The sequence below is a fragment of the Parambassis ranga genome, chromosome 4 (assembly GCF_900634625.1).
Source record: "Parambassis ranga chromosome 4, fParRan2.1, whole genome shotgun sequence".
Classification (NCBI taxonomy): Eukaryota; Metazoa; Chordata; class Actinopteri; family Ambassidae; genus Parambassis; species Parambassis ranga.
The window spans coordinates 10,888,450-10,912,159 of record NC_041025.1 but is presented as its reverse complement, the minus strand read 5'-3'; the positions used below and the strand labels follow the sequence as shown (position 1 = coordinate 10,912,159).

Below are 23,710 nucleotides of genomic sequence, written 5' to 3'. Positions count from 1 at the left end.
TAAGCTCTCTTTTATAAATCAGGGCATTTGACAGTAAATCAGCATTTTTTTGTTTATTGTCTACCTGCTTAGAGCTCATTGTACCCTGCAGGGTTAGAAAATTCCCTTTTAGCTGCAGACTGATGGTAGGAAAACAGGGAGTTTATCCATTTATCCATGTAAACATGCCATCATCACAACACACACTCAGGTCAGAAGTTATCAGTGGTGCAGGCTATGTCTCCAAGTATGTGTGTTAATAACACAGTGGATTAACAAAATCGTTAAAATACAATGCTCAATTAAATCCTTACGAGATTATAGTAATCTGATACATAAGGACACTTTGTTTATGCAGCAATTCTGATACTTGTTACTATAATTACTGATACATTTGAATATAAGTTGAGCTTCCCGCTGAGAGCAGGACTACTTGCACCTCAAAGACACCACATGCAACAGACTACTTACTGTCTTTCTTGTGCACAACTCCTGCCCAGGCTGCAGATCAATAAAGTCCAAGCAAGACTTAAAGCTGTCAAAGACAAACGCAACATTTTGACCATCGGTGACCGAGATCCTCCTGGACAGTCTCCTGAATGCGGCTGGCTCTCCTTTACTCTGATGAGAAGTTAACTGTATCAGCGATACTACAGCTCCTCTCGGTCTATCTCTCCATTGAGATTGCTTGGAATGAAAGGTGTGCAAGAGCCGGACCCAAAGATCAACTTATCGTAATCATCCCTCTCTGCGCCAAATCCACTTCCAAGCAAATCCAGAGTTTTCCTTTTTTCTCCTCTTTTAGAGCTCAGAGTACACGAACAGTCCTCTCCCATGTGCCTTCACCCGCCCCGGTTCCGTTCTCTCATGTTTCAGCATTACAATTTGTGAAGTGTCCTCCCACTGCAGCGCGCACAAATGTCACTGTAAAGACTTCACATGTAAAAAAAATAACTCGTCTGGCTGTCCCGGCCCTTCCTGGTGATGATCCTAATGTTTCTTTCCTGCTCCTACACCGAGCGGCGTCAGTCTGCGCTTCATTCACTTGAACACCTCCTCTCACGTCTCTGCTGGGAGAGCATGACTCCACCACCGTAAGGAGCCCCGGGCACAGCTTACCTGTACATTTCACATGCTGACACGCCAAATACCAGCCGACCACTCTGCTTCCTTTAGTGTTATAATCATCAGAGCACAGCACGCTGAAAACCACTTTGAAGAACACATTGCTCATTGTTATAAACAGCATTATGTCAACTTAAGTCACTTATTGTGGCACTTTTGCGGTGTCGATGCCCTGTTAGTTCTCTGCTGCCCCCAAGTGGGACATGGGCGAAGATGCAGTTTAACTAAAGGCCAAGCAGTTCTTAAGTAACAAAATTTATTGAAATGTTTTGAACGCATTCATAGGTAAAAATAACACTGCTGCACATACATATTGTTTATAACAGTATCACCTTAAAATCAGAGTAACAATACACAGTAACAACACAAAAGTAACTCACATCTTAAAGGCACTGTCTAAAATTAAATATTCAAATTTCTCACAGTTTTTTTTTCTGTGAGAGTTCCAGAGAGTAATTTCTTTACAGTATAAATAAACCACATGGCTCTTGGGTTGTGGTGGTGTAAGAATCAAATTTGTTAAAGAAAAAACTACTGATTCTTTCCAAACACCATGACCCAGTTACTCAAGATGCTCCACAAATCATGTCTGTGGTTGTGAGGTGAGGTTGTGGCGGTGCCATTTGGAAGGCTCCTTTAAATGTACCTGAGAAAAACAAGGTTTTCCCTCTTAGCGAAAGATGCAACAGGTCAATCTTTTACCACCCAACAATATCCAAGATTTATTGTGCGCTGGTTGAATTTGTTTCCAAGAGATTTCAGCAGACTTAGAAAAAATAATAGTCCAATGGCCGAAACGTAAACTTCTTAATGCAGCTGCTAGGCGACAGTAGTGTGTTGTGATAAACAGGAAATCGGCAAGATTGTCTCCTTTTGCAGCAGTTGGTGAATGCTTCACAAAAGCCAAGCTTTCCATGCAGCCCCCAGAGACACTGCTACAGTTATCAGCCAGCTGGTATCCATACAACCTACAGCATTTCAATCATCGACCATATGAGATGAGCCTATGTGACTAACTGCTCCTAGAAAGAGGCTCAGATAGCCATCCATATCTTTAAAGGTCAAAACACTGCTTAGTAAACAAAAACTTGTCTTGAATTGTATGCTAATTTCACAGTAATTCCTCTGCAGACAACCTCCCTGTGTACTAACAAAGCATCATAATATGTTTATAAAATTATGACTTAGACGCATCCATGATGATGTTCTCAACAGTGAGGTCTTTTCTGTTTCTCTGACACTGTGCTGTGATACAGTTTACACTGCATTTTCCCTTGTTCCAGCTCAGAGAAAGCAGCTTTGGAAAAGACTACTTGGTTGTCCTGGTTGACCTCCACTCCATAAACCTGGCAAAGTTGAGCTGTACGTGACCTGTCTAAGGACAAAAGCTGAGCCAGTCTGTCCAGAGGAAAGCGACAGTTGCGGCTGCTGTATCCATGGCTGTATATAAGGAGTAGATCTTTACGACATGCCACCAGGTGGCGGTGCAGAGCACAGCTCTGCAGGAAGTTCAGCTGCTGAGACAATCTGAGCAAACGCACTGGGTTACGCTCCACAAAAGCTCGGTTGATAGAAAGCGCAAGAGTGATGGCAGGAGTGCTGCGGAGCTGCTCTGGGAGTTCAATGACGTGCTGTGCAGCGCGGCCTGAACCTGCGACAGCAAGCACACAGAAATCATCACACTGTCAGAGCAACCTCAGGTGACAATAATTCTCCAGAGCAGTAAGAACTACAGACAACAGAAGGGTATGAAAACCACTGACTAGAACTACACAGCTGCTAGTAATAGGTGTTCACTAATCTCTGCATCAACTGACTGTTTATATATTTATATGATACAACTATACATATATGAATATGCCAAGTATTAAACATAGTAACCAACCTAAGTTGTACAATAAACCGAGGGCCTGGAATTCTTCTTGGTTAGGATGTGGTCCTGTTTCATTTGCGTAGCATTCCAACAGCCAGCTCAGGCACTCTTGCAGGTGTGTGTCATTAATACACGGGTTGTAGAGCTGCAGTGGCTCACCACAAAGACGATAAGAAGCAAAGATGAGGAAGCGCACTGTTCGTTCCAAAATGGCCACACAGTCCATTCCAGACACCCGCTGAATGATCATGTCCTGCTTCACACTACGCAACCGATCAAAGACAAAGTCATACACCTGGAGGGCAAACAAATAAAACATACTTTTAATGGTAGCGTACATACAGTAAATTTAACAGCAAAAAGCAAACATTGCAGTTTTTTAATTTTATTTTCATAAGGAGTAAGTTATGTAGTGCCAAAGATTTCCTACCAAACCTTTAAAAAACAAAGGAATGTGTAAAAACCACTTGCCTCAGTCCATGGATGCAGACTAGACGAGCCTGCAATATCATCAATAAGGTAGCTCACGGTTTTCCGCAACACAGCAGGTGGTCTGAGGTCAGTAGGGTTTGTTGCATCTTTTCCAGCTGCTGGTCTGGAATACTCCTTGACAGCACGCAGAGGGTCTCCCTTTGGCCGCCGATCCCTCTCTGTGCCGGCTATCATCTCAAAACGGTGAAGGCGGTTTTGAGCTTCACGGTCATGCAGCTCATTAGCAGGGCACATTGTCTGGCAGGTCCCTCTGGGTACCGAGTCCTTTAGCTGCTGCTTAGGTATTTGCCCCTTTCTTCTTCCACCTTCCTGACCTGCACGTTGTCTTTGGCCTGCCATTGCTCATTGCTTTCCTGCCTCCACTGTCCTTCTGATGGTGCCTCCCCTCCTCTGTGAGTGAGAGCTGTTAGAGGAAAGTAGTTCCATTAGTAGTTCAATATGTGGTCTCCTTTTAGTACTTTGCTTTCATGAACACATTCCTTATGTTGCTACTTGATTTCAGGCACTGTGCACTTGCTACTCACAAGCCTCTTGCAATCACCTGGTTCCTCTCTCATATGTGCAACTAAACATACAAGCATGTTAGGTTAACTGGGGACCCTAAATTGGACATAGGTGTGAGAGTGAGTGGTTGTTTGTCTCTCTATATTAGCCCTGCCATAGACTGGAACCTTTCCAGAGTGCACCACACCTCTCGCCCGCTGACAGCTTTTACTTAACAAAGACTACGTTTGGCCAATGACTGGATTTAGCTGGTGTATATATAGGGCGCCTGTCCTTTGTCATTCTTCAATGCTGCTCTTTTTATATCATTTTGACACGTCGTTAAGTGGGACGTGTGTTCAACTCTCTCCTGCAAAGACAGCCGACACTACCCTTTATGTCTGCCCTATCTTTAAAATATATATATATATATATATATATATAATATATATATATATATATACGATGTAATTACAGCTTTAATGCCGGTTACTGCATTAATAAGTCCCACAGGCGCAGTGCAGACTACCGTGCTAATATTTAACATGAGCTATACACGAACGTTAGCTGGCTAGATAGCTAGCTAAAACGTACCACTACTATTGTTTGACCGAACACTACGTACGTTTCTGAAATAAACGCGGTCGCTGTATCATAATAGCTTTGGTTTTGAACACTATGTTTGAAATGTGTAGTTTATATACACAATATATATCATGGATGTACTCACATGCGACGAGGAGCTCTCTGGCGGTGTGTGTTTTTTTTTTTTTTTAGAACAGTTAGGTCGTCACTTTCCAACATTATCCAATAAAAACTAGCCGTCATTGTTTGACGTTTCGTCACTTCCGGGAATGGCGGCAATGGTTATTTACTGTTGAGGCAGGATGAATGAACAGTACTCTTTCTTTTATAAAACGTTCGCTTGTGCCTTTGACTTTTGCACAAATATCTATTTACCACGAGGCAACACAAAAGGATTGACCGTTTTATATATTATACATATTAAACAATTTAATGATATCAAAGAAAAACAAAACAAATTGCTCTTATTGTTGATTTTCAATGAAATGCCAATGACAAATGTATATATATTGTGTGGTCTTTTATTTATTAACAATATCAGTTATCATAATACAAATTATTAGTCACAAAAATAAGCTGCAAACATATTTAAAGTGCATGTATTGTTTGTCCCATGCTGCACGGCATTCGTCACTCTTTGGAGCCGTAGAGCTCACAGGTTCTTGAACTGCCGAGCTCCACCTCCTCCAGGGCCTGCTGGACATGGACAGTATGGCGGCTGACCGATGCTGACAGCTCCAGCAAGTCTGAAAATGCACTATTAAAAAAAAGGGAAACATCTATTATTAAAGGCAATCACAACAAGCATATGATACTGTATGTACCGAAAGAGCAGATCTTTATTATATAAAGAAAATGTGTGCATACCCAGACAGCTGCTGACTGATGTCCTTCGATGTTGTTTTAATATCCCTAAGACATTCCAGAGATGTGCTGTTGTCCTTGTAATCTCCCTCTGTGCACTGCAACAGCAACTTCTCACTCTCCTTCAGGCAGGCCTCAGCTTTGTCTGAAAGGCAATAGAAAACATATCATTCCTGAAAAATACATCAACTATATTTCATTTTCATTTGGTGTTTATAGCGGGTCAGCATTAGAATATTGATGTTTGAAGGACAAAATATCATCACTTTCATTTTTTGTAACTTTACAGCATCTCCCAGAAGTAAGTACATCCATCACATTTCAGCAACCATTTTATTATATTTTCAAGGAACAATATTATAGAACTTAAACTTCAATTACTATCCACTGAATTTTCTTTCTTTTTTTTTTTTTTTTTTAAATACTTGCAACACAAGTGGGTACACCCCTGCAAAGCCACCTGCTCCTATTCATCATGTTAGCGTTTTTGCCTGCTTGACTGGACTATACAAATGTGTGTATCTTTGTGTGCTTTGAATACAATTCTCTCATTCTGGTCCTCTGCTCTGTCCTTAAGTACTGCAACAATTACAGCAGTTAGCTTCAAAAAACAGATGCATGAGAGCTGCCAGCATTGCTGCAGAAGCTGAAAAAGCAGGGTATCACACTGCTTGCTCACAAAAAAAGCCTACAAACATTTTGCTGAAGACAAGCAGTCCAAGAGCATGAATTACTGGAACCATGTCTTGTTGTCTGATGAGACTAAGATACACTTGTTTGGCTCTGATGGTGTCCAACACATGTGGCGGCGCCCTGGTGAAGAGTAGCAAGATAATTGTGTCTTGCCTACAGTCAAGCATGGTGGTTGTAGCATCATGGTCTGGGGTTGCATGAGTGCTGCCAGCACTGGGGAGGTGTGGTTTGATGGGAAACATGAAACTACTGTGACATTCTGAAGCAGAGAATGATACCCTCCTTTCAGAAACTAGGCTGCATGACAGTATTCCAACATGATAACGACACCAAACACACCTCCAAGATGATAATCGCCTTGCTAAGGAAGGTGTCGGTGATGCAGTGGACAAGTACGTCTCCAGACCTGAACCCAATTGAGCATCTGTGGTGCATCCTCAAGGAGGAGAGCAATGGAACAGAAGAAGATTCCAGTAACAGCCTGAGCAGTTCTTGGGCATGGTGGATTCCATGCCCAAGAAGATTAAGACAGTGATAGATAACAATAGTGCTCACACAAATTGACACTTGACACTTTGGAAACAATTTGGACATGTTCAGTTTGAGGTGTACTCACTTGTGTTGCCAGATATTTAAAAAATAATGGCTGTGTGTTGAGTTATTTCAAGAGGAAGCAAATGAATACTGCTATACAAGCTGTACACTCATTACTCTGTTATATGCAAGATAATTTCTATAGTATTGTCCCTTAAGAAGATTTAATAGAATGGTTGTTGAAATGTGAGGGGTGTGCTCACTTTTGTAAGAAACTGTAACTTATATAAAAAAAACTTTAGAAAAAAACACCAACCTAGAAATTCCCTTCTGTCTCCATCTATGTAGAAATTCTTGTAAGGCAACTCGTGTCTTGTGGTGTCAACAGCAGTTGCAAAAGACTTGTAGTCCTGTGTAAACTGCTTGGCAGCGTCTGCCACTGGAGTCAGAGCAGCAATCTGATGGAAAAAACAGTACACTGTTGGTACTGGCAGTTCTGCAGTGGATTCAGGTTTAACAATGTTTACTACTGCTTGACAGCTTTGCAACCCTGATAATGTTTGATCTGTTTAAAATGTAATTAAACCAAATACACATTTAAAGGTCTCAATAAAAACAGATAAAATTCCAACCTGCAAATCCAGTAGTTCGTTCACCAGCCTTTTCTTTTCTGCAACAAGGTATTGGCGCTTCTTCTCCTTGACCTCAGCACGCAGCATCTGCTCTTCATTCATCTCCTGCAGGAGTCTTGCCTCTGCCTTAGCCTTAAGTTTTGCAGTGTTGTGCTCCATCTTGAATAAAACATTCAACATGTTTTCTTTAATATTACAATAGTTATATTATGTTATACATACTGCTATATTCCAGCTGAAACATGCTGGTAATGTGAAAGCACAACAAACAAGTTACAAAAATTGACCTAGATCAACATGTTTCTGAATGCACATATCACACACTGATCTTTCTTAGAATCTAACCTTAGCTGTGAGGTAGGCCAGTAAAAATGTTTGCATCTCAATATCCCTCTTCTCAGTCTCTGGATTTCTCTTGGGCTCGGCTGCATTTTCAATCACCATTTTGTCTAGAAGAGATAAATTGAAAAAAAAAATGTCAGAGGACAACCCCATCCTGATCTGTAATTAACTCTAACCATGTTGGGGGTCTTGTTCGGTTTACCTTTAATGACTGAAATATCAAAATCTGGTCGAGAGCAATGGCCATCTGTGAAAGTCGATTGAAGAACACTTTTCCCCAGAAGTGATGGTTCACTATCGTGTGAAATCACTGCTGCAAGAAAGATGACAAAACAATTAAAACATTCTGTTGTGCTCCTTTTTAACACAGCATGGGCCTTATCACAACTTGAAGGAAATAAGCTATTCCTATCACAATTGGAAGAACTTACATGTTGCAAGAGCCCGTGGTGCTATTGAGCGCCTGGGTGGAGTGCCCAATTTTGGTTTAACGCCGCTCAATTTCGGTGAGGAAGGCCGCAATGGCATAGCAAATGATTCAGTCAGTGAGTTACTCTGTTTATAGGGATACAATGAAACATAAATGTAAAAACAACACAGAGAATGAAACTGAAGCACCTGATCTGAAGGCATTACCTTTGAAAGAGATGACTTCTCAGCAGACTGTAGATATCGAGACTTAACAATAGTTGCATTCGCTGAAAAATCAATAACAACATTTAAATTAAAAAACAACCTGTTTCCTGTCCCTGTAATTTCGCAAATTAGAAGCGAAAGCATCCATGTTATCAGCTGAAACATGATCCAATATAGCTTGTTAAGATTATTATATTTTTCATTCTATATTATAAAGTTTTAAGGTGGACAACACCACCTCTATTTGACCGTTAACTATTATTTTGTATGCTGTATATGTATTTTTCTGCTTTGATACCTGGTTACAGTAATAGAACACAGACCTACAGGAAAGACAACTACATCAACAAAATCATGCAAGAACAAACAAAAAAAACAACTAAAAACCCAGTAACACCGTTTAAAGTGAGTTAGTGTCAGTAATGTAAAGGAGCTTAACTTATACAACTTGCAGCATACGGGACTATTGCGAATACTTACATTTAGTAGTTTTCTTCCCGGGTCCACTGCTCGCTTTATTTGCACCGCTGCTGCTTTTAGGGACGACAGTAAAAACAAAGTCACACACATCTGAAATGAAAAGATAAGTAAGAACTGCAGAACGGACCACCTGGCTAAGTTATAATGTTAGCTTCGCGATTGTCAACTTGCTTGATTGAACGAATTCACACGAACTAAAGGTGTGTGTCTTAACATGCTTTTAAATTAAAATTTCAACCGCAGAAGATGTCCGGGCCGTGATAATATCAGAAGACTAAACGACATGTAAACCTTAACAGGAAAATTCACCTGCTTTCTAACTGACTAGAGATGTGCAGGGATAATTTTTTTCTATACTCGTTTAAAAAAAATAAAATTAATCAACTACCTTTTAGCCTCAGTGGAGGTATTTTTAAAACTACTTGGCGCTACTGTTGTTCTTCTGGACGCCATTTTTTTGAAGCAACCCGCCTGTACGTCAATTTTACAAACCGGAGAGAAACAACTGGACGCTTCTTCCTCTTCTTCTTTTTTCTTCTTCCTCTTCTTCTTCTTCTTCTTTTAGTGTATTGGCGGGTGACATCCTCCTCTCAAGTGCATTATCGCCACCTACTGGAACGGGAGCCTGAGTGGGAAAGACATAAAAACCTAAATTCTAAATACTAAACCTGTTTCCCTTAACTTAGCAAATATTTCCAAGGTTTCCCTTTTAGTATATGGTATTTTTATTTTATTTTATTTAGGGTATCTGAAATTCTGCAATGCCTGTTTTGCTTAGGTCCACCTGGAACTTATTTTTTTCTATTTTGTATGCTGGACATGTGCATAATACATGATGGACTGTTTGTTCTTCATTACAATTCTCGCATAGTCCTGATGTATGTTTACCTGTTAGTTTCAGTATTTTGTTTAGTCCACTGTGTCCAAGTCTTAGTCTTGTAATGCTCGTTTCTTCCCTCATACTGCCCCCTGCTGGTCTCATTGCGCCCACTTCCCATTGAATTGAGTATAAATGTCTCCCTGTTACTTCCTCATCCCACTGCCTTTGCCATTCTTTCAGGAATTACCTTTTGATTATAGATTTTGCTTCTAGTTTACTAAATGACACAATGACATTATCCAGTTTAAGTGCTCCCTTTATAGTTTGTCTGCCCTTTCATTACCCATAACACCCTGATGTGCTGGAACCCACATAAAACAGATATATTCAAGTTTTTTTATCCTAAACAGAGCTTCATATGCCTCATTTAACATATCCTGTCTAGCTTGAGATGAAGACGGTTGAAGAGATTCCAGAACTGAGTGAGAATCTGAGCAAATAATGGCCATTATGTCTACTGTAAAAACTGCTAAATGATCTGGAGTTCTGCTGCTGATATCTATTGATAACTGTCACTGAAAAACTTGTTTTCCCTGTATTTGGATCTTTTGAACCATCTGTAGCAATATACTCCTTTTACACTCTTTCTAATCTGTCTTTTACTAACATGGAACAGGTGACACTTTCCACTCTTCTTTTTCTTGAGGCGGACAACAAGCCGAGGGTCAAATGTCTGCTGACATCTGTGGAACTAGGGACTATACGGTCACGGTCATTACTATCACCTAATGATCAGTGATGCTAAATGGTTTGGAGATACACAAATAATTTCCTCATCAAGTTCCAGTGTATTGCCCTCTGAGGTTTGGATTGATATTTTGCAAATGTTAGTATTGCCAGTAAATATTTTAACTTCACATGTAATTTACCATTGTTGTATGTTTTCATTTCCATACAGATAACAGGCTGTATACATATCTAAACAGCTTAGCCAAAGCTTTAATTCTTCTTTAGTTTGAGCCTAACATGCTCAAATGTCATCAGATCCTTTAACCACTAGATGGGAGTAAGAGTCTGTGAACACTATCACTGTACGCTGTATAAGGTGCCAAAACCTAATCTATTTTTAAAGCATTATTAGCAGACTGCATGTAAGTTAATATATATTGTGTGCTTGTTGAAAATACAATAAACATTTGCAATATTTGTTCTTTTTTTTCTACTTATGGCCCCAGGATGGGTGGAGCTGATTCCTTCAGACAAAGGTAACCTGACAGCAACCCATGCAGACACTTAGGAAACAGATTAGGCTGGAACACACAGCAGCAGCCCAAAAAGACACAAAGCATGCTGCAAGTTTAGCTGCATGTGTGTGTCTCCATTCTATATGTGGGTATCCTCTTAGCTGGTGCTAGTCTGTGTGCTCTGGTCTTAAAGGACATAATGGATGCTGATCCTACCTGTTTAAGCCAGTCTCAGACAACGGGATGAACAATAGGTAGAGCAGGCGTGGTGCTTCAATGTAAACAACAGGTCAGCAACTTCTGTCCTAAGTTGCTTCCACAGACAGATGGATAAACCAAGAGGGAGAGAACATTGGTGGCTCAAGTGTGCATCAACAACCTGTGCAAGAATAAAACAATTTCACATCACATACAAAAGGACAGAGGGGGCCCTACAGGGGCCTGACACTCCATCATGTGGATTTCCAATCTTTGAGCCCAGTTTTATTCTGGCCTTTTCTACTTTAATGAATTTTCATGATAAAGGTTGAACATTTGAGCTTGGCACTAAAGCATCTCTCACACAACTACATGCCTGTATTTATGTGTGTGTGTGTGTGTGTGTGTGTGTGTGTGTGTGTGTGTGTGTGTGATACTCTAACCCTGCATTATCAGTCTGTGTAAAGGCCGGGTCTTATCATGGCTCTCTCCTCTTTCTCAGTGTAATAAAGCCTTGAGGCTGGTTGCTGTGTGTCTCTCAGCACCAGGCAATGCTAGTACCAATGGCTGCTTTGAGGATGGAGTTCTGTTAATAGTGGTGACATTATGAGACTCTTTAGGATTCAGTCAGTAAAAAGTCTGATTAAATAATATGAATTTTTGCTGGTAATGTGGCTTTCTCATTTTTTCTCATACAGAGGGCTCTGAAGTTAAAGACAGAGAAGTGCATGTTGAAAGACATGAAAGAAGACATGGAGTCTCTGAATGAAAACCCTTGTCTCTTTTTTTGGCCCCACCTCTCTTGTCTTTCTCACTGCTCCGAAACTCTGACGTCTGATGAAGGACTTACCTATGTCACTGTTACCTCACTGATACTCTGCTCCGCACCTTTGAAGACAGCAGTTTGGGGGGATAAAAATGTGTAAAAGGATTTTTTTTTTTTAATTCTAATGCATGTGTGGACATGCTTACACACACACACAGGCACCACCCAGCTGTGCCTCCCTTCCCTTTGCAGTAAGCCGTTACTCATCACCCAGTCTGCCAGTCTGGTCCACATAGCCTTCCAGGAATGCTTCAAATATACAGTGCCTCATGCAGTAAAACCAACAAACAGTATTTGAAGCACTCAGTTGGATAATTTGAATTAGATCATAGTGCTCCATCACAGTACACCAATTCCAAAAAAGTTGGAGCACTGCATAATCAAACCAACGCAAATCCTTTAAACTAAAGCTAGAATCCTAATTCAAATACATTTTAGATGAGAGTGGAAAAGTTGTTATGTCGTTGAAATGTTTCTCGATGTACAATTCAAAGAATTTGTGGATTTCACCAAATAATATCATTAAATGACTCCACAGACATCTGAGCAGGCTTTAGTGCAGATCAATATGTGCTAATTTTGGACTAACTTATGCAGTTTTTTTTTGCCTTGTTGTAAGACAGTACCAAACCATATTCTGCAATTCATTACAATAGTAAAAGAGTTCAGATGTCGAACTGACCTGCCTGTTCTCTGAACCTGCCACCTACTGAAAACATTTGACAAATTACTGTTGAGCAGCTGAAATTACATCAAAAATGCAACAATTGTCTCAAACAAACAGTGGGTTGAAAAACAATGCAGCAGGTTTGGAATTTGTTGATTACATTTGTTAATTTAAAATGTCTTTTTTAACTGACATTTTGCACAGGGTCCCAACTTTTTGTGTTACATTTGAAGATATAATTCTGCCTTAGAGGTACTGGAATTTATTTATGTAGTGTTTTTAAATAGAACATGAATGAAAGTTCAATGTGTGCATGTGACAAAGCGGACAAAACATCTACTGCATCCTGAAACTTTGTGTTTAGGCCACCTCAGCTTTCTCAGGGGAGACGGGTCTGTGCGCTCCTGTGTTTCTTCCTGGCTCAGGGGCCCTTGGTGAAGTGCAATTTGCAATTGTTAATGATGTTCACCAACAATAAAAACAATAAAATTATTGGTGAACATGGATTTCCTCCAAAAAAACAGCAGTTTTTTCCTGAACCGCAGAAAAAAAACAAGTATTGCTAAATAAACTCCATCAGAGAGTGTGGAGCTTTTTTCCACCTCGTGCATGCATCATGCTTTCTAATTGATTCATTACTGTGCTTATCTCTTAAAAGGATGTGTTCATTCTTGTGGATGAACCTTATAACATCCCTGGCTGCACTGCTGGAGGCTGCATGTGGGATTTCCTGGGTGTCTCAGGGGCTGGAGGGAACCTCCAGAACCTGTATTTAATCTGTATTACTGCAGGTCAGAGGTTTGTGCTGTAGAATGATTGCATTTTGTGTCCCAAGCACAGTCAGAGTGACACATTTGTTAGATACATGGTATTTATGAGGCAGGATAAGTAAATAAGGAATACTTTGGCTTTATGTGTTAAACACCCATGTGAATCCTAAATGAGAAATGTTCTCCACATAAACAAGCATGACTGTGCGTGTGTGTGTGAGAACCATGCACTGTGCTATAGCAGAGCAGTGTAGCGTGCAGTGCAGAAGTGAGCAGAGGCAGCCCTGGCCAGTACAGCCCCAGTACCCTGGTAATCCCTGCGTTTTCAGGAGCCCTGGCCCGTACTTGATGAGCTTGAGCAAGAAAAAGGTTGCGCTCTCTCGTGTGTTTCTCTCTCTCTCTCTGTCTCTCTCTCTTTCCCTTTCTGTCTCTCGCTCTCTCTCATTCCCCCTTTTTTTCTCATGCCCCCCCCCCTCCTCTCTATCCCCTGGAGCCACTTTGCGAATGAATGGACTTCAAGTGTTTACTCAGCAACTTCGTCTGTCCCTCTTGCCCTCTGTACTTCTCAGAGTTTATCAGAAAAGCAGAAGAGAACCTGCAGACCTTCAGGAAAACTAGCAACAAAGTGCAGAACATGTGGTGTATTTCCCACTGCAGCAGTTGTGACTGCATCAGATGCATCCTTTAATAGCTAATATGTCCTATACAGGCAAAGCTTAGGCTGAGTAAAACATGTCAGCTCAAGAGCACTGGAGGATTTCTGGGTATCAGTAATGAAACTGACATGTATGGTGGGGTTACAGTAATAATCCAATAACCAATGTTTGGCCCCTCGGATAGTTTAATAAGTGACCTTTATCAAACTAAAACAACAAGATTTATTCTTTGGGCCTATAATTTGAACTTGTAATTATTGAAATCATTTTATGCCAGGTGGTAAATTGTTAATAAGTCTTACAGTACAATCAAGCTAATTTGAGGACTGTCTTGGATATGGTCATTTGTAATGTTCCACTTGTGATTGGTGAAAAGATGATTGGTGAAAACTTGTAGAAATAAACTTTAGTAATACAGTAAATTTATTGTACTTAGGTATTTTACACAACTGAAAATGGCAACTAACTGCAGAGACTGATATGTTAGAGTTTTTACTACACACAACATACTGTGCATATGGGAGCATGAATATGGATCCAATGTGTGTTCTATACATGTGACTGAGCAACAAGTACTCAGACTGACAAGTACGTGTAGTGTAGAGGTGCAGCGAGGTGTGTAGGGAGGCTCTGATGGGGTGGTGGGGTGGTTAGGGAGGGGATTAGTAAGAGGCCGCAGGCCCCGAGGCAGAGGGCCTCGTTTCCTGGCCTGAGCCCCTGTTTGTCCTGCCTGACCTGGCAGCTCTGAGGGCAGATCCTGCTTGGATACATCCCGCTCCCACGCCTGTCTGAAGCTGTTAGCCACTGGATGTGAGTAGCTAGCTGGGCTTAGTGTTGTCTGAGCTGTGGCTGGGTCGTTGGGGGGAGTGGGGGGTGCCAGCTACTGTGTTGTGAGGATGACAGGGAAACAGGCATCTGGGAGAACGGGAGGCAGTGATGATTAATAACTTTGGATATTCCATTGGGAGGAAAATGTGGTCCTAAATCATCACTCTCCAACTCCTCCACCACACATTTGTAGACAATGTACTGCCCGTCTACAAATGGGAGAAGGTAAACCAGATACAAAAACTTTAATAAGGCAAAGAATTGGCCGCCAATTGCATTAGGTTTTTTTTTTAATAATCTGATTCAATGTTATTCAAAGCTCTTATTTACATAATAATATATGACACATTATTTATTTTAAGTGGACCTCTGGGCCCTGCATGAAGGCACCTGTGTGTCATCACATCATCAAATGCTCATGTGAGGCGATTCAGAGATTTAGATATCACTCAACATCTCTCCTCATGTTGTCAAAAGTAACAGCAGCAGAGATGTATACATATCTTTACGTTGTAATTATCTTCATCCCTTTGTTTGCCTAAATTCTTAATTAAACCACACTCTGGTGTTTAAAGGGTGATGTCTGCACCAACTGTGTGCACAACACTGTTTTTACTTCAAAATCCATAAGATAACACCTCTCCTCTGCGGCAAAGAAGCTGTTTGATTATCACTCTCCAAAAATGAAAATGAAATGAAGGGATATTTACTTTTCTTGCCCCAAAGCTTTGATAGCTCAATTGCTTGTTTTCAGTGGCTTGTTATTATTTTTCAATTGGTGGATTGGCCATTGGGTTTGGAGTAGCATGGAGCAGCTCTGCGAGTGTTGTTTCTGTCCTGGATATACACACAGCTTGTCAGTGAAAGGCCACAGGGAGCAGCACAGATACAGGCACAGAGGAGGGATAAGCAGTAAAGCTCTGTTAGTATCCTTAACCTGACATCTAATAATGTGTCACTGTTAGGATTTAGGACATCACAAGTCCAAGGCAAAAAAGTCAACTCTAGAAGTATAGGGTCATAGTAATTAGGTTTTATGAAAGCTATTTAGATAAACTTATATCTCTGAACTTATATCTGTTAAACTTTTGGGTGGGTGGTTGGGTCCTCCTGCCCCCATCGTCACTGGTGAGGCAGTGGCGTCACTCCTGCCCTGTCTTATAAAACTGTCAACGCCTCTCTCTCACCTGGACTGACACACACACACCACAAACTCCAGCGCAGCACCCGGGCTATTTTTAGCCAGAGCAAAGTCTTCTCGGGCACTTCCCCCTGCTGATCATTTCGACAAGACAACGATAGTCACAGTGTTTCTTTTATGAATCTAGCAAATTATTCTTACTTCTCTGGCATGTGCAACATGACCGCAGAGCACTCGCCCGCCGAGGCAAGCCCTGTTGTCATGTCCCCAAATGTGAGCCTGGACTCGCCGCTGCCTCCTGCGCCTCTGATGCTGCAGGCCCGGTCAAAGGACAATATTTTGATCAAGTCTGAGCCTCGAGGAAACAGTCCCAACACGGAGGACGGAGCCGCTCTGGGTCAGACTGAGGAGCACCTGCCCACAGGGAGCCGCCGGAGGAAGAGGCCCGTGCAGAGGGGCAAACCCCCCTACAGCTACATCGCTCTCATCGCCATGGCCATTGCCAACTCCCCAGAGAGGAAGCTCACCTTAGGGGGCATTTATAAGTTCATCATGGAGCGTTTTCCTTTCTACAGGGAGAACTCGAAGAAGTGGCAAAACTCAATCCGCCACAACCTCACCCTCAACGACTGCTTCGTGAAGATCCCCAGGGAGCCTGGCAGGCCAGGCAAAGGCAACTACTGGACGTTAGACCCTGCAGCTGAGGACATGTTTGACAACGGCAGCTTTTTGAGGAGAAGGAAACGATTCAAGCGCACAGACGTGAGCACATATCCCGGCTACATGCAGAGCTCCAGTGCCTTTACACCAACACCAATGGGGAGGTCATCGTACCCAAACACGCTGTATGCAGGGATAGGATCTGGTTATGGCTCTCAGCTGGCAGCAACATCCCCGCATCCCGCCATGCTGCATCCATACCAGACCTCTGCTGGGGTCGGCCAAGGACAGCCACGCATGTTCAGCATCGACAACATTATCAGTCAGCAGACAGTGGTGCAGAGCGGCCCGGGTGGAGAGCTCAACTCCCACTCGCTGGGCCTAGGCGCAGGTGAAATGGGCGCCATGACCTCCAGCTGCTCTGTCACCGGCACCGACCCGTCTGCGTGCTTCCAGACCCAGACTGTCAACCCGTCAGCGAACATGCTGAGCAGGAACAGCGGTAACCTCTCATCCAACCTAACCGCAGGGTACCCCTACTCCTCTTCAGCTTCTCCTCCAAACCTGCCCACCATGAGTCAGTCCGGGTTCTCCCCGGGGAGCTCACAGGTGTACTGCTCGGGCAACCGCCTGTCTCTGCCGGCCCTGCGCTCAAGCTCCTGCGCGGAGCACACGGAGCAGCTATTGGGCCTCTCCAGCCCCATGAACTCCTACAACAACACATACATGAGACAAGCCAACTTTGCGTCAGGATTAGAGCGGTATATGTGAGATATAATTTACAGGAAAACACAAATAAATTGAAAGGAAAGCTAGAGTTCCATATTAAAGGAGAATGCCCTGAATTACCCTCTTTTTGACAGTTTGTTTTGACACAGCATGACCGAGCCTCATCATAAAACATTCCTATTTAAAAGGTTTAAAGCCATTTAGATTCACATTCCATGACTGTAACTCAGAGTTTAACGTTGTGCCACAGTGCGTTCATATTTTATGTTTCAGAAAGTGTGACGTGTACATGTTGGTTTTATTTGTTGAGTGTGTAAATATTTTTAAAAAAGTGTTATCATTGCTGACTTGAAATAAAATGATTTTTACTGGTAAATAAATGAGGTCTTTATTTCCGAATGCATCAACTAATATTTGATTTTGTTGTGATTTTAGTTTGCATGCTATATAAACACAATCCAAGGTGAATAATATAGTAACAACAGTCTAACCGCTCACAAATGATGCACCTTTACCAGAACACATTTGTTTGTGTGTAAGTGTTAAAGACGTCAAAACTGTCTTTTCTAAGATTTAATTTCGAAAGCCTCAGTTGGCCAGTTTATTAAGTGACATAAATCTGAGATTTAAGTTAAAAAACTAATATTCACAGGTGGATTTGAATAGAAATGATATGTTCAGAACCATCAATTAAACTTACTGACATAATATAAATAACTCATTCAGGCCCTGAGTCATCACAGCAGAGAAATCAAATAAAAGTGATGTGTGTGTGTGTGTTAACTTTTAATTAACACACACTTTTTTAATGTATGAAGTTTCTTAAATTTGAGTAAACTTAAAATTATCAGAAAATAAAAAAGTTAGGAAAAACTTTAGAGAAATTGAATCCTTAATAAAAAACTAAATAGAAACAAAACTAACATTTTTCATGACATATGATGCTAATTTGTGGAAATCAATATGTGGAAAGATGCGGAAAATGCCGTATTTTAACTATGTAAAATATGTAGGCTATTGTTTAAAAACAAAAAACATAAATCTCAAAGAAAACATGTGTAAATGGAACGAATGAAGTAAAAAACCATACACAACAATACCTGGTGTTTTTAACTAGGCTGCGTTTCAGTGTGATTGAACAAGCTCTGTTAGCTTCAGTGTTTGTCCCCCTCAGAGGAATGTAATCATGCTGAGCCTGATTAGTCCACCACTAGATGGAAGCAAAGGCGAGGTAACATTTTAGAGGCATTTGGTTTGGATTTATTCAGTTCTGTTGTGAAAACAGTCACTGTGTTGTTATGTGTGCTATTACCAGGAGTCAATAAAGTGAACAGGAAATCTCCAGGCAGCACATTTAACTGTGTTTATTCCTGCTGTAACTTATTAATGCCATGATTACCATGGGCAGCTGGTGCAGTGGATCCATTATAGAATAGAAGGCTGCCCTGAGCCGTTGTTGTGAACCAGCTCAGATAATGGTAATCTGTCTGACAGCATTTAGCCTCAGATAAAACCTAATTTTAATGCTGTTGTTGTGCATTAACACATTTGATTGTAATTGATAAACATAGCCTATTTTCACAGGTGTAAAAAATATTTTCCTTTCTCGGCATGATAATGTAATGGCTGCTATTATTTACAAGGAAGAATGCTTTGGTTTTTTTTTTTCATCATCATCAGCCTTCTGTTTGTGAGTCAATTGATCCTTTACAGTTGGAATTTTTTATAGGCCTATATTGAACACATCAATAGCGTTATGTGGATGGTTTACCTGCAGGTAAAAGAACTTCATCTTAAAACAGCAGGGGGCGCTTTAACATCACAAAATACTATAACGAGTAACCTCAAACTGTCCTTACACATGTGAACTGCTGAACCCTTACAAGTGCCTCACTGATTTCTTATGGCTTTCTTGTTACTTATTACATTAAAAAATAAGTAACATAAGTAACATAAGTAAATTACACATGTAAGTATACATTGTGTAATTTGGACATTTTAATCAATATATAAAATTTGGATTTATTTTGCCCTAACAAATGTAACGAGCTGGGCAGTCACTGGGCAGTGAACAATTATGTTCATGTGTGTATGTCGCTATATTTTTTAAGTGTTTATTTGAAATGGAGGCAATTGTTTTAAATCAGTAAATAAATAACTGTCCCTCACATAAATCATGCAGTCTACAACATAAGGTCCGTTACGTGTCAGACAGTGTGAGAGATGAGTGAGTCTCGACAGTTATGAATTAATGAATCGATTAATTTAGTTCTGAAAATGGACCCGTTTCGTGAAGTGACAAAATAAGAATTACGACAACTGATATGAGTTGTTGTGTGTCCTGTAAGGAGAACGTACTGCGTCATGTCTGCCTGCCGGCCAGCTGTCAGCTCTCATGCGTCTATTTCAGAGTTTTAAAGGGTCTATGACAGGCAGGTCAGAGCACAGGACACACGGATCAGCGTTTAAAGTGTGGCCTCAATGGAGCTGTGTCTCCATCAAATCCACAGGTTAACACACAACAACAAAAGCAAACAGGTACTGAGGATGAAAATACACCAAAGTCAGTGTCTTTGACAGGGCTATTAAATAAAGCAAGAAATAAAGGATGACAGTCTGCAGGATGTTTGACCTATATTTAATGGGATTTATGGCGTGTTGATGTAAATGGATTACAATAACGCAGTCTCTCTGCAGCATAATTAACTGGAATGCCCGCCTGCTTCGCCTGCATTACAGACACATTGCACACATTGTCGTCTGCTGAAGAACTGGAGCAGGTTGCAGCTGACTACAAACCCGCGTGCTCGTGCTGCCTTGTGAATTATGCAGACAATGCAGACGGATAATGTTGTGACATCTTTGACAAGGAAAACCCGTGACAAGCTAACGGGGATTTAAGGAGCTCTGGCCAAAACCATTGAGAGGAAAATGAATCCAAACACCAAAGAATGTAGCAGAAATCAGAAACTCTATAATTACGTGTTATTTACCACAGCGCGTTCGCACATCAAACATCAAAACGAAAACAAATAAATGTTAATAATAATATGTTATTATTTATATATATTAATATATTAAATCATGCAATTTATTTCTGAATAATAATAATAATAATAATAATGGATTGATGGATGGTTTATGGATGGATGTTACTTTCTTTTGATCAGTTTTTCCACTTCCAGAAATGACAAAAGAATAATAATAATAAAAACGCACGTTTGGGTAATGTGCTTCGTTTGTCTTTATGTGTTGTTTAATTGAGATCAGTTGCCATCAGTGGAGTGCATTTTGTATTTTGCTCACTGCTGCAAAAAAAAAAAAAATAGTCTGAGCAAAACGATTACATTTTCACATAAATTTATTGAATTAATTAATGTCTTAAAACAAATGCATACAAGTGGGAAAATCATTTTATGGTCATGTATAGGCTACGTGTTCTTGTTATTTGGATTTTTTATAACGAAATATGTGATTCAAATAAAAGTCCAGATATTACTTTTCGCAGGGTAATTCAGTCTAGTTCCTGGTAACAGTGACTCAAAGACCACGTGATCAGTGTGGCCCTATAAATACCTTTTGAGAGCTAAGGAGGATAGTGTGACAGTTCTGGCTGGATACCTACCCAATCCCGTGCGTAAAAGCTATTTTGGAAACACATTTGGATAACCAAAAGTAGCCTTTTAAATGATCAGTAGCGTAAAGTGATCTCAGACGGAAACCATCGCACTTGAAGAAAAGACAACTTCAGATCGGTGCAGATCGATGTTCTTTGACCGTCTCTTTACGCCTGAAAATCAGAAGTTTGCTCCATGAGATCGTCTCACGGCCCTGCTTGACCAGCCTCGATCGCCAAGGATCACCAAAGCTACAGGTCAAAGAGCTGTTTGTCTTTTTAATAGATTCTAGCCATGTGTGCATTTAGTAGTTGTAGATAAAGCTGCAGCAGAGCCCGGTGTGGTTGTAAGGGAAAAGGGAGGGTGTGTGCGCGCTCAAGTAGCCTCACAGGACGAGAGAAGGAGGAAATCTGCGAGAGAGGAGGAAGAGAATCGGCGTCTCCAAGGATGACTTTAGGGACGGATATGTCCGACAGCTCTGTATTGTCCGAAGATGTGGACATCGATGTTGTTGGTGGTGACATATCCGTTGGGAAAGACGGAAAGTACATTCACCACGAGTTCAACTTGGACAATGATTCGGACGATAATTACTCCCAGAACGCGAGGGCTTCCTCTCCCGGACTGAGCAGCTCTGACTGCCCGTCAGAACAGCTGGGATCCAGTGTAGAGGCTGGCACAGTGATCGGAGACAAACCCAGAAAAAGTGCACTTGTGAAACCACCCTACTCTTACATTGCCCTGATCACCATGGCCATCCTGCAGAGTCCCAAGAAGCGCCTGACTCTGAGTGAGATCTGCGAGTTTATCAGCAATAGATTTCCCTACTACCGGGAGAAATTCCCTGCCTGGCAAAACTCTATTCGTCACAATCTTTCCTTAAACGACTGCTTTGTGAAAATCCCACGGGAGCCCGGCAACCCCGGGAAGGGCAATTACTGGACCCTCGACCCGGATTCCGCAGACATGTTCGACAACGGGAGCTTCTTGCGCAGAAGGAAGCGCTTCAAGAGGCTCCAGAGTAATGAAATCCTCAGGGACGCCGGCGGCTTCCTACCCGGGTTTGGATACGGCCCATATGGATACAACTACGGACTTCAGCTGCAGAACTTCCACGCAGCCCACAACCCTTATCACCCACACCACACAGGTGGTTCATTCCCGTTCCCTAACGCCCCTTGCACCTTGCCCTCATCAGCCTCCATATTCCCTGCACCGCATCACCTGCCCTCCCTTTTAGGGGCCGATTTAAGAAAACCTTTTTATTCTCAGCTAAGCCCTTCTCTGCCGCCCCTGAAGACGGACTCCAGCACTGCGAATCGTCCTTCATTCTCCATTGACAACATTATCGGAGCGGCCAACTCCACCGCCTCTTCTTACAGCGCGCAGCCGAGCAGCCAGGCTCAGATCCTGGCCATGTTAACCCCAGCACTGGCCTCTGCTTCCAGTCATTTGAACTTATCACAAGACAGTATAATACCACCTGGGCCACAAAGTCAGACTTTTTCCAGCAAAACACCGAATATGAACACTTGTCCTTTCTAAAGAAAACAAACAAAGACCTGCAAGAATGCCCGCTGATAATCCTTTATTAAAAAAAAGCCAATGTGGCGTCCTGCTATGTGAAGGTAGGGTGAACATTCTTGCTGAAGAGTGTTTTTGTCTCTCCGGGTTCCTTAACAGTGTAAGAGGAGCGATGTGTTTATTTATGGGTTGTAAATATGTGTATAATATTAAGAGACAGAAGCAAGAGAACCTTGTAGGATCTTTTTAAACAGCGCTGGCCTGCAGTCTGCTATGTGGCCTTCACTTGTCAGAGGCGAAAATTTAGAAAAGAATTCTGTTATTTTAAGATAAGTTAAAGTTGTCACCAATGACTGCGGGGATTATTTCCGATTTTTTAAAAAATCTAATTGATAATTTTATTATGATTTATATTGTTTTTATTTTGTGCGTCGTGAGAAAGTGGCTCTGTTGTTGTTGACATAGGATGACACGAGACGGCAAACTCAGGTTTTACTTAGAAAGCACATGGAGACAAAGGGGGGGGGGGTTCTGACGTATAAAAAAAAAAAAAAAATCCCCCCCCCCCCAAAAAAAAAAAAAATCTTCTCTACATGGTGAAGTTGTGACAATACCATTTCATGTCGTCAGTGGACACGTAGGCTGTGTGATTTTGGTATTAAAGAGCGCAATACCTCTCTCTCAACCTTTTAATTGTTCGTTCCTACCTATCCACAATTTAATCTGTGAAACATACAGTATGTCATGTGTTGCCAATAGATAAACACTTAAATGTTCATAGGTCATTTTTTGTTGTAATGACAAGAATAATAAATGTTTGTGAACTAAAATCGTTATTTTTTATTGCATGGGAAGATGAAATAGACCAAACAACAGCTGGATTCAGTTCAATCTGTTTTCAGGCTTTTTTTGCAGTCATTATTTATTTATTTATTTTAGGGGTTGCACAGATTTTTTTTACTAATCTATTTAAAACACAAAAAACTGCTCTGAGATGTAACCTCACGCACACGCTTGCAGCATTTTAGGTGTGAGAAATTCGTTTTAAATGTGTCAAACACGACATAACGTTCATGAATATCACGCAACAGTGGGCAAGTATTCCTCTTGTGTGGCTCCTGCTCGCTTGTAAAGGGACCATTTTCTAGCAAGTTACAAAGGCCCTAAATGAATAGGGGGACGTTATCGGGCCTCGGCGGTCTGTAATTGAAAGTGAACAAGGATATACCCACGGTCTTTTGGGGCTTTCGTTGCTAATTTGTAGCAGCATTTTTCATCAGGCTCCCTAATCCACCATAATGCGGCTTTTTGG

At 41.3% G+C, this 23,710-nt stretch overlaps 5 protein-coding genes across 7 annotated transcripts in view; 2 read left to right on the top strand and 3 right to left on the bottom strand.

Annotated features, from left to right (window-relative positions):
* cpamd8 (C3 and PZP like alpha-2-macroglobulin domain containing 8) overlaps positions 1-1,061 on the bottom strand; it is a 32,309-nt gene extending 31,248 nt beyond the window's left edge. Inside the window, exon 1 of the mRNA XM_028403560.1 lies at positions 451-1,061. Coding sequence (XP_028259361.1) covers positions 451-545 — 95 coding nt within the window. The 5' untranslated portion in view covers positions 546-1,061. The remainder of the gene's footprint in view (positions 1-450) is intronic.
* A 359-nt stretch (positions 1,062-1,420) lies between these two features.
* Positions 1,421-4,726, bottom strand: sac3d1 (SAC3 domain containing 1). The gene is made up of 4 exons (XM_028403561.1): positions 4,683-4,726; positions 3,449-3,872; positions 2,990-3,272; positions 1,421-2,755 (listed from the first exon to the last, which is right to left on the bottom strand). The coding sequence occupies exons 2-4, from the start codon at positions 3,806-3,808 to the stop codon at positions 2,313-2,315; spliced, it is 1,086 nt and encodes a 361-aa protein (XP_028259362.1). The 5' UTR covers positions 3,809-3,872; positions 4,683-4,726; the 3' UTR covers positions 1,421-2,312.
* Positions 4,727-5,056: 330 nt separating this feature from the next.
* haus8 (HAUS augmin like complex subunit 8) lies at positions 5,057-9,238 on the bottom strand. 3 transcript variants are annotated; one of them, XM_028404295.1, is made up of 10 exons: positions 9,107-9,238; positions 8,719-8,771; positions 8,239-8,300; positions 8,034-8,157; positions 7,805-7,915; positions 7,606-7,709; positions 7,261-7,419; positions 6,945-7,086; positions 5,405-5,546; positions 5,057-5,294 (listed from the first exon to the last, which is right to left on the bottom strand). In XM_028404295.1, exons 1-10 carry the CDS (start codon positions 9,169-9,171, stop codon positions 5,168-5,170), a joined length of 1,089 nt encoding a protein of 362 aa, XP_028260096.1. In that variant the 5' UTR covers positions 9,172-9,238; the 3' UTR covers positions 5,057-5,167. The 3 variants fall into 3 exon arrangements, with proteins under 3 accessions (XP_028260096.1, XP_028260098.1, XP_028260097.1); XM_028404297.1 differs by having other exon boundaries at positions 7,805-7,912; XM_028404296.1 differs by having other exon boundaries at positions 8,719-8,768.
* A 6,807-nt stretch (positions 9,239-16,045) lies between these two features.
* On the top strand, positions 16,046-17,299 carry foxe3 (forkhead box E3). Its single transcript, XM_028404343.1, has one exon. The coding sequence runs from the start codon at positions 16,046-16,048 to the stop codon at positions 17,297-17,299; it is 1,254 nt and encodes a 417-aa protein (XP_028260144.1).
* Positions 17,300-20,862: 3,563 nt separating this feature from the next.
* foxd2 (forkhead box D2) lies at positions 20,863-22,981 on the top strand. Its single transcript, XM_028403807.1, has one exon. The coding sequence runs from the start codon at positions 21,322-21,324 to the stop codon at positions 22,417-22,419; it is 1,098 nt and encodes a 365-aa protein (XP_028259608.1). The 5' UTR covers positions 20,863-21,321; the 3' UTR covers positions 22,420-22,981.
* The last annotated feature ends 729 nt before the right edge of the window (positions 22,982-23,710 follow it).

Bases quoted from the DNA above. Each gene is read 5' to 3' on its own strand.
- foxd2 (XM_028403807.1), top strand. From the start codon at position 21,322: ATGACTTTAGGGACGGATATGTCCGACAGCTCTGTATTGTCCGAAGAT.
- haus8 (XM_028404295.1), bottom strand. From the start codon at position 9,171: ATGGCGTCCAGAAGAACAACAGTAGCGCCAAGTAGTTTTAAAAATACC. The intron at 8,301-8,718 runs GTAAGTATTCGC...TTGATTTTTCAG, and splicing joins CGGGAAGAAAACTACTAAAT to CGAATGCAACTATTGTTAAG. The intron at 5,547-6,944 runs GTTGGTGTTTTT...ATTGCCTTTCAG, and splicing joins AGACAGAAGGGAATTTCTAG to ACAAAGCTGAGGCCTGCCTG.
- foxe3 (XM_028404343.1), top strand. From the start codon at position 16,046: ATGAATCTAGCAAATTATTCTTACTTCTCTGGCATGTGCAACATGACC.
- sac3d1 (XM_028403561.1), bottom strand. From the start codon at position 3,808: ATGGCAGGCCAAAGACAACGTGCAGGTCAGGAAGGTGGAAGAAGAAAG. The intron at 3,273-3,448 runs GCAAGTGGTTTT...TTTGCCCTCCAG, and splicing joins GTCTGCATCCATGGACTGAG to GTGTATGACTTTGTCTTTGA. The intron at 2,756-2,989 runs GTTGGTTACTAT...TTGCTGTCGCAG, and splicing joins CGGTTTATTGTACAACTTAG to GTTCAGGCCGCGCTGCACAG.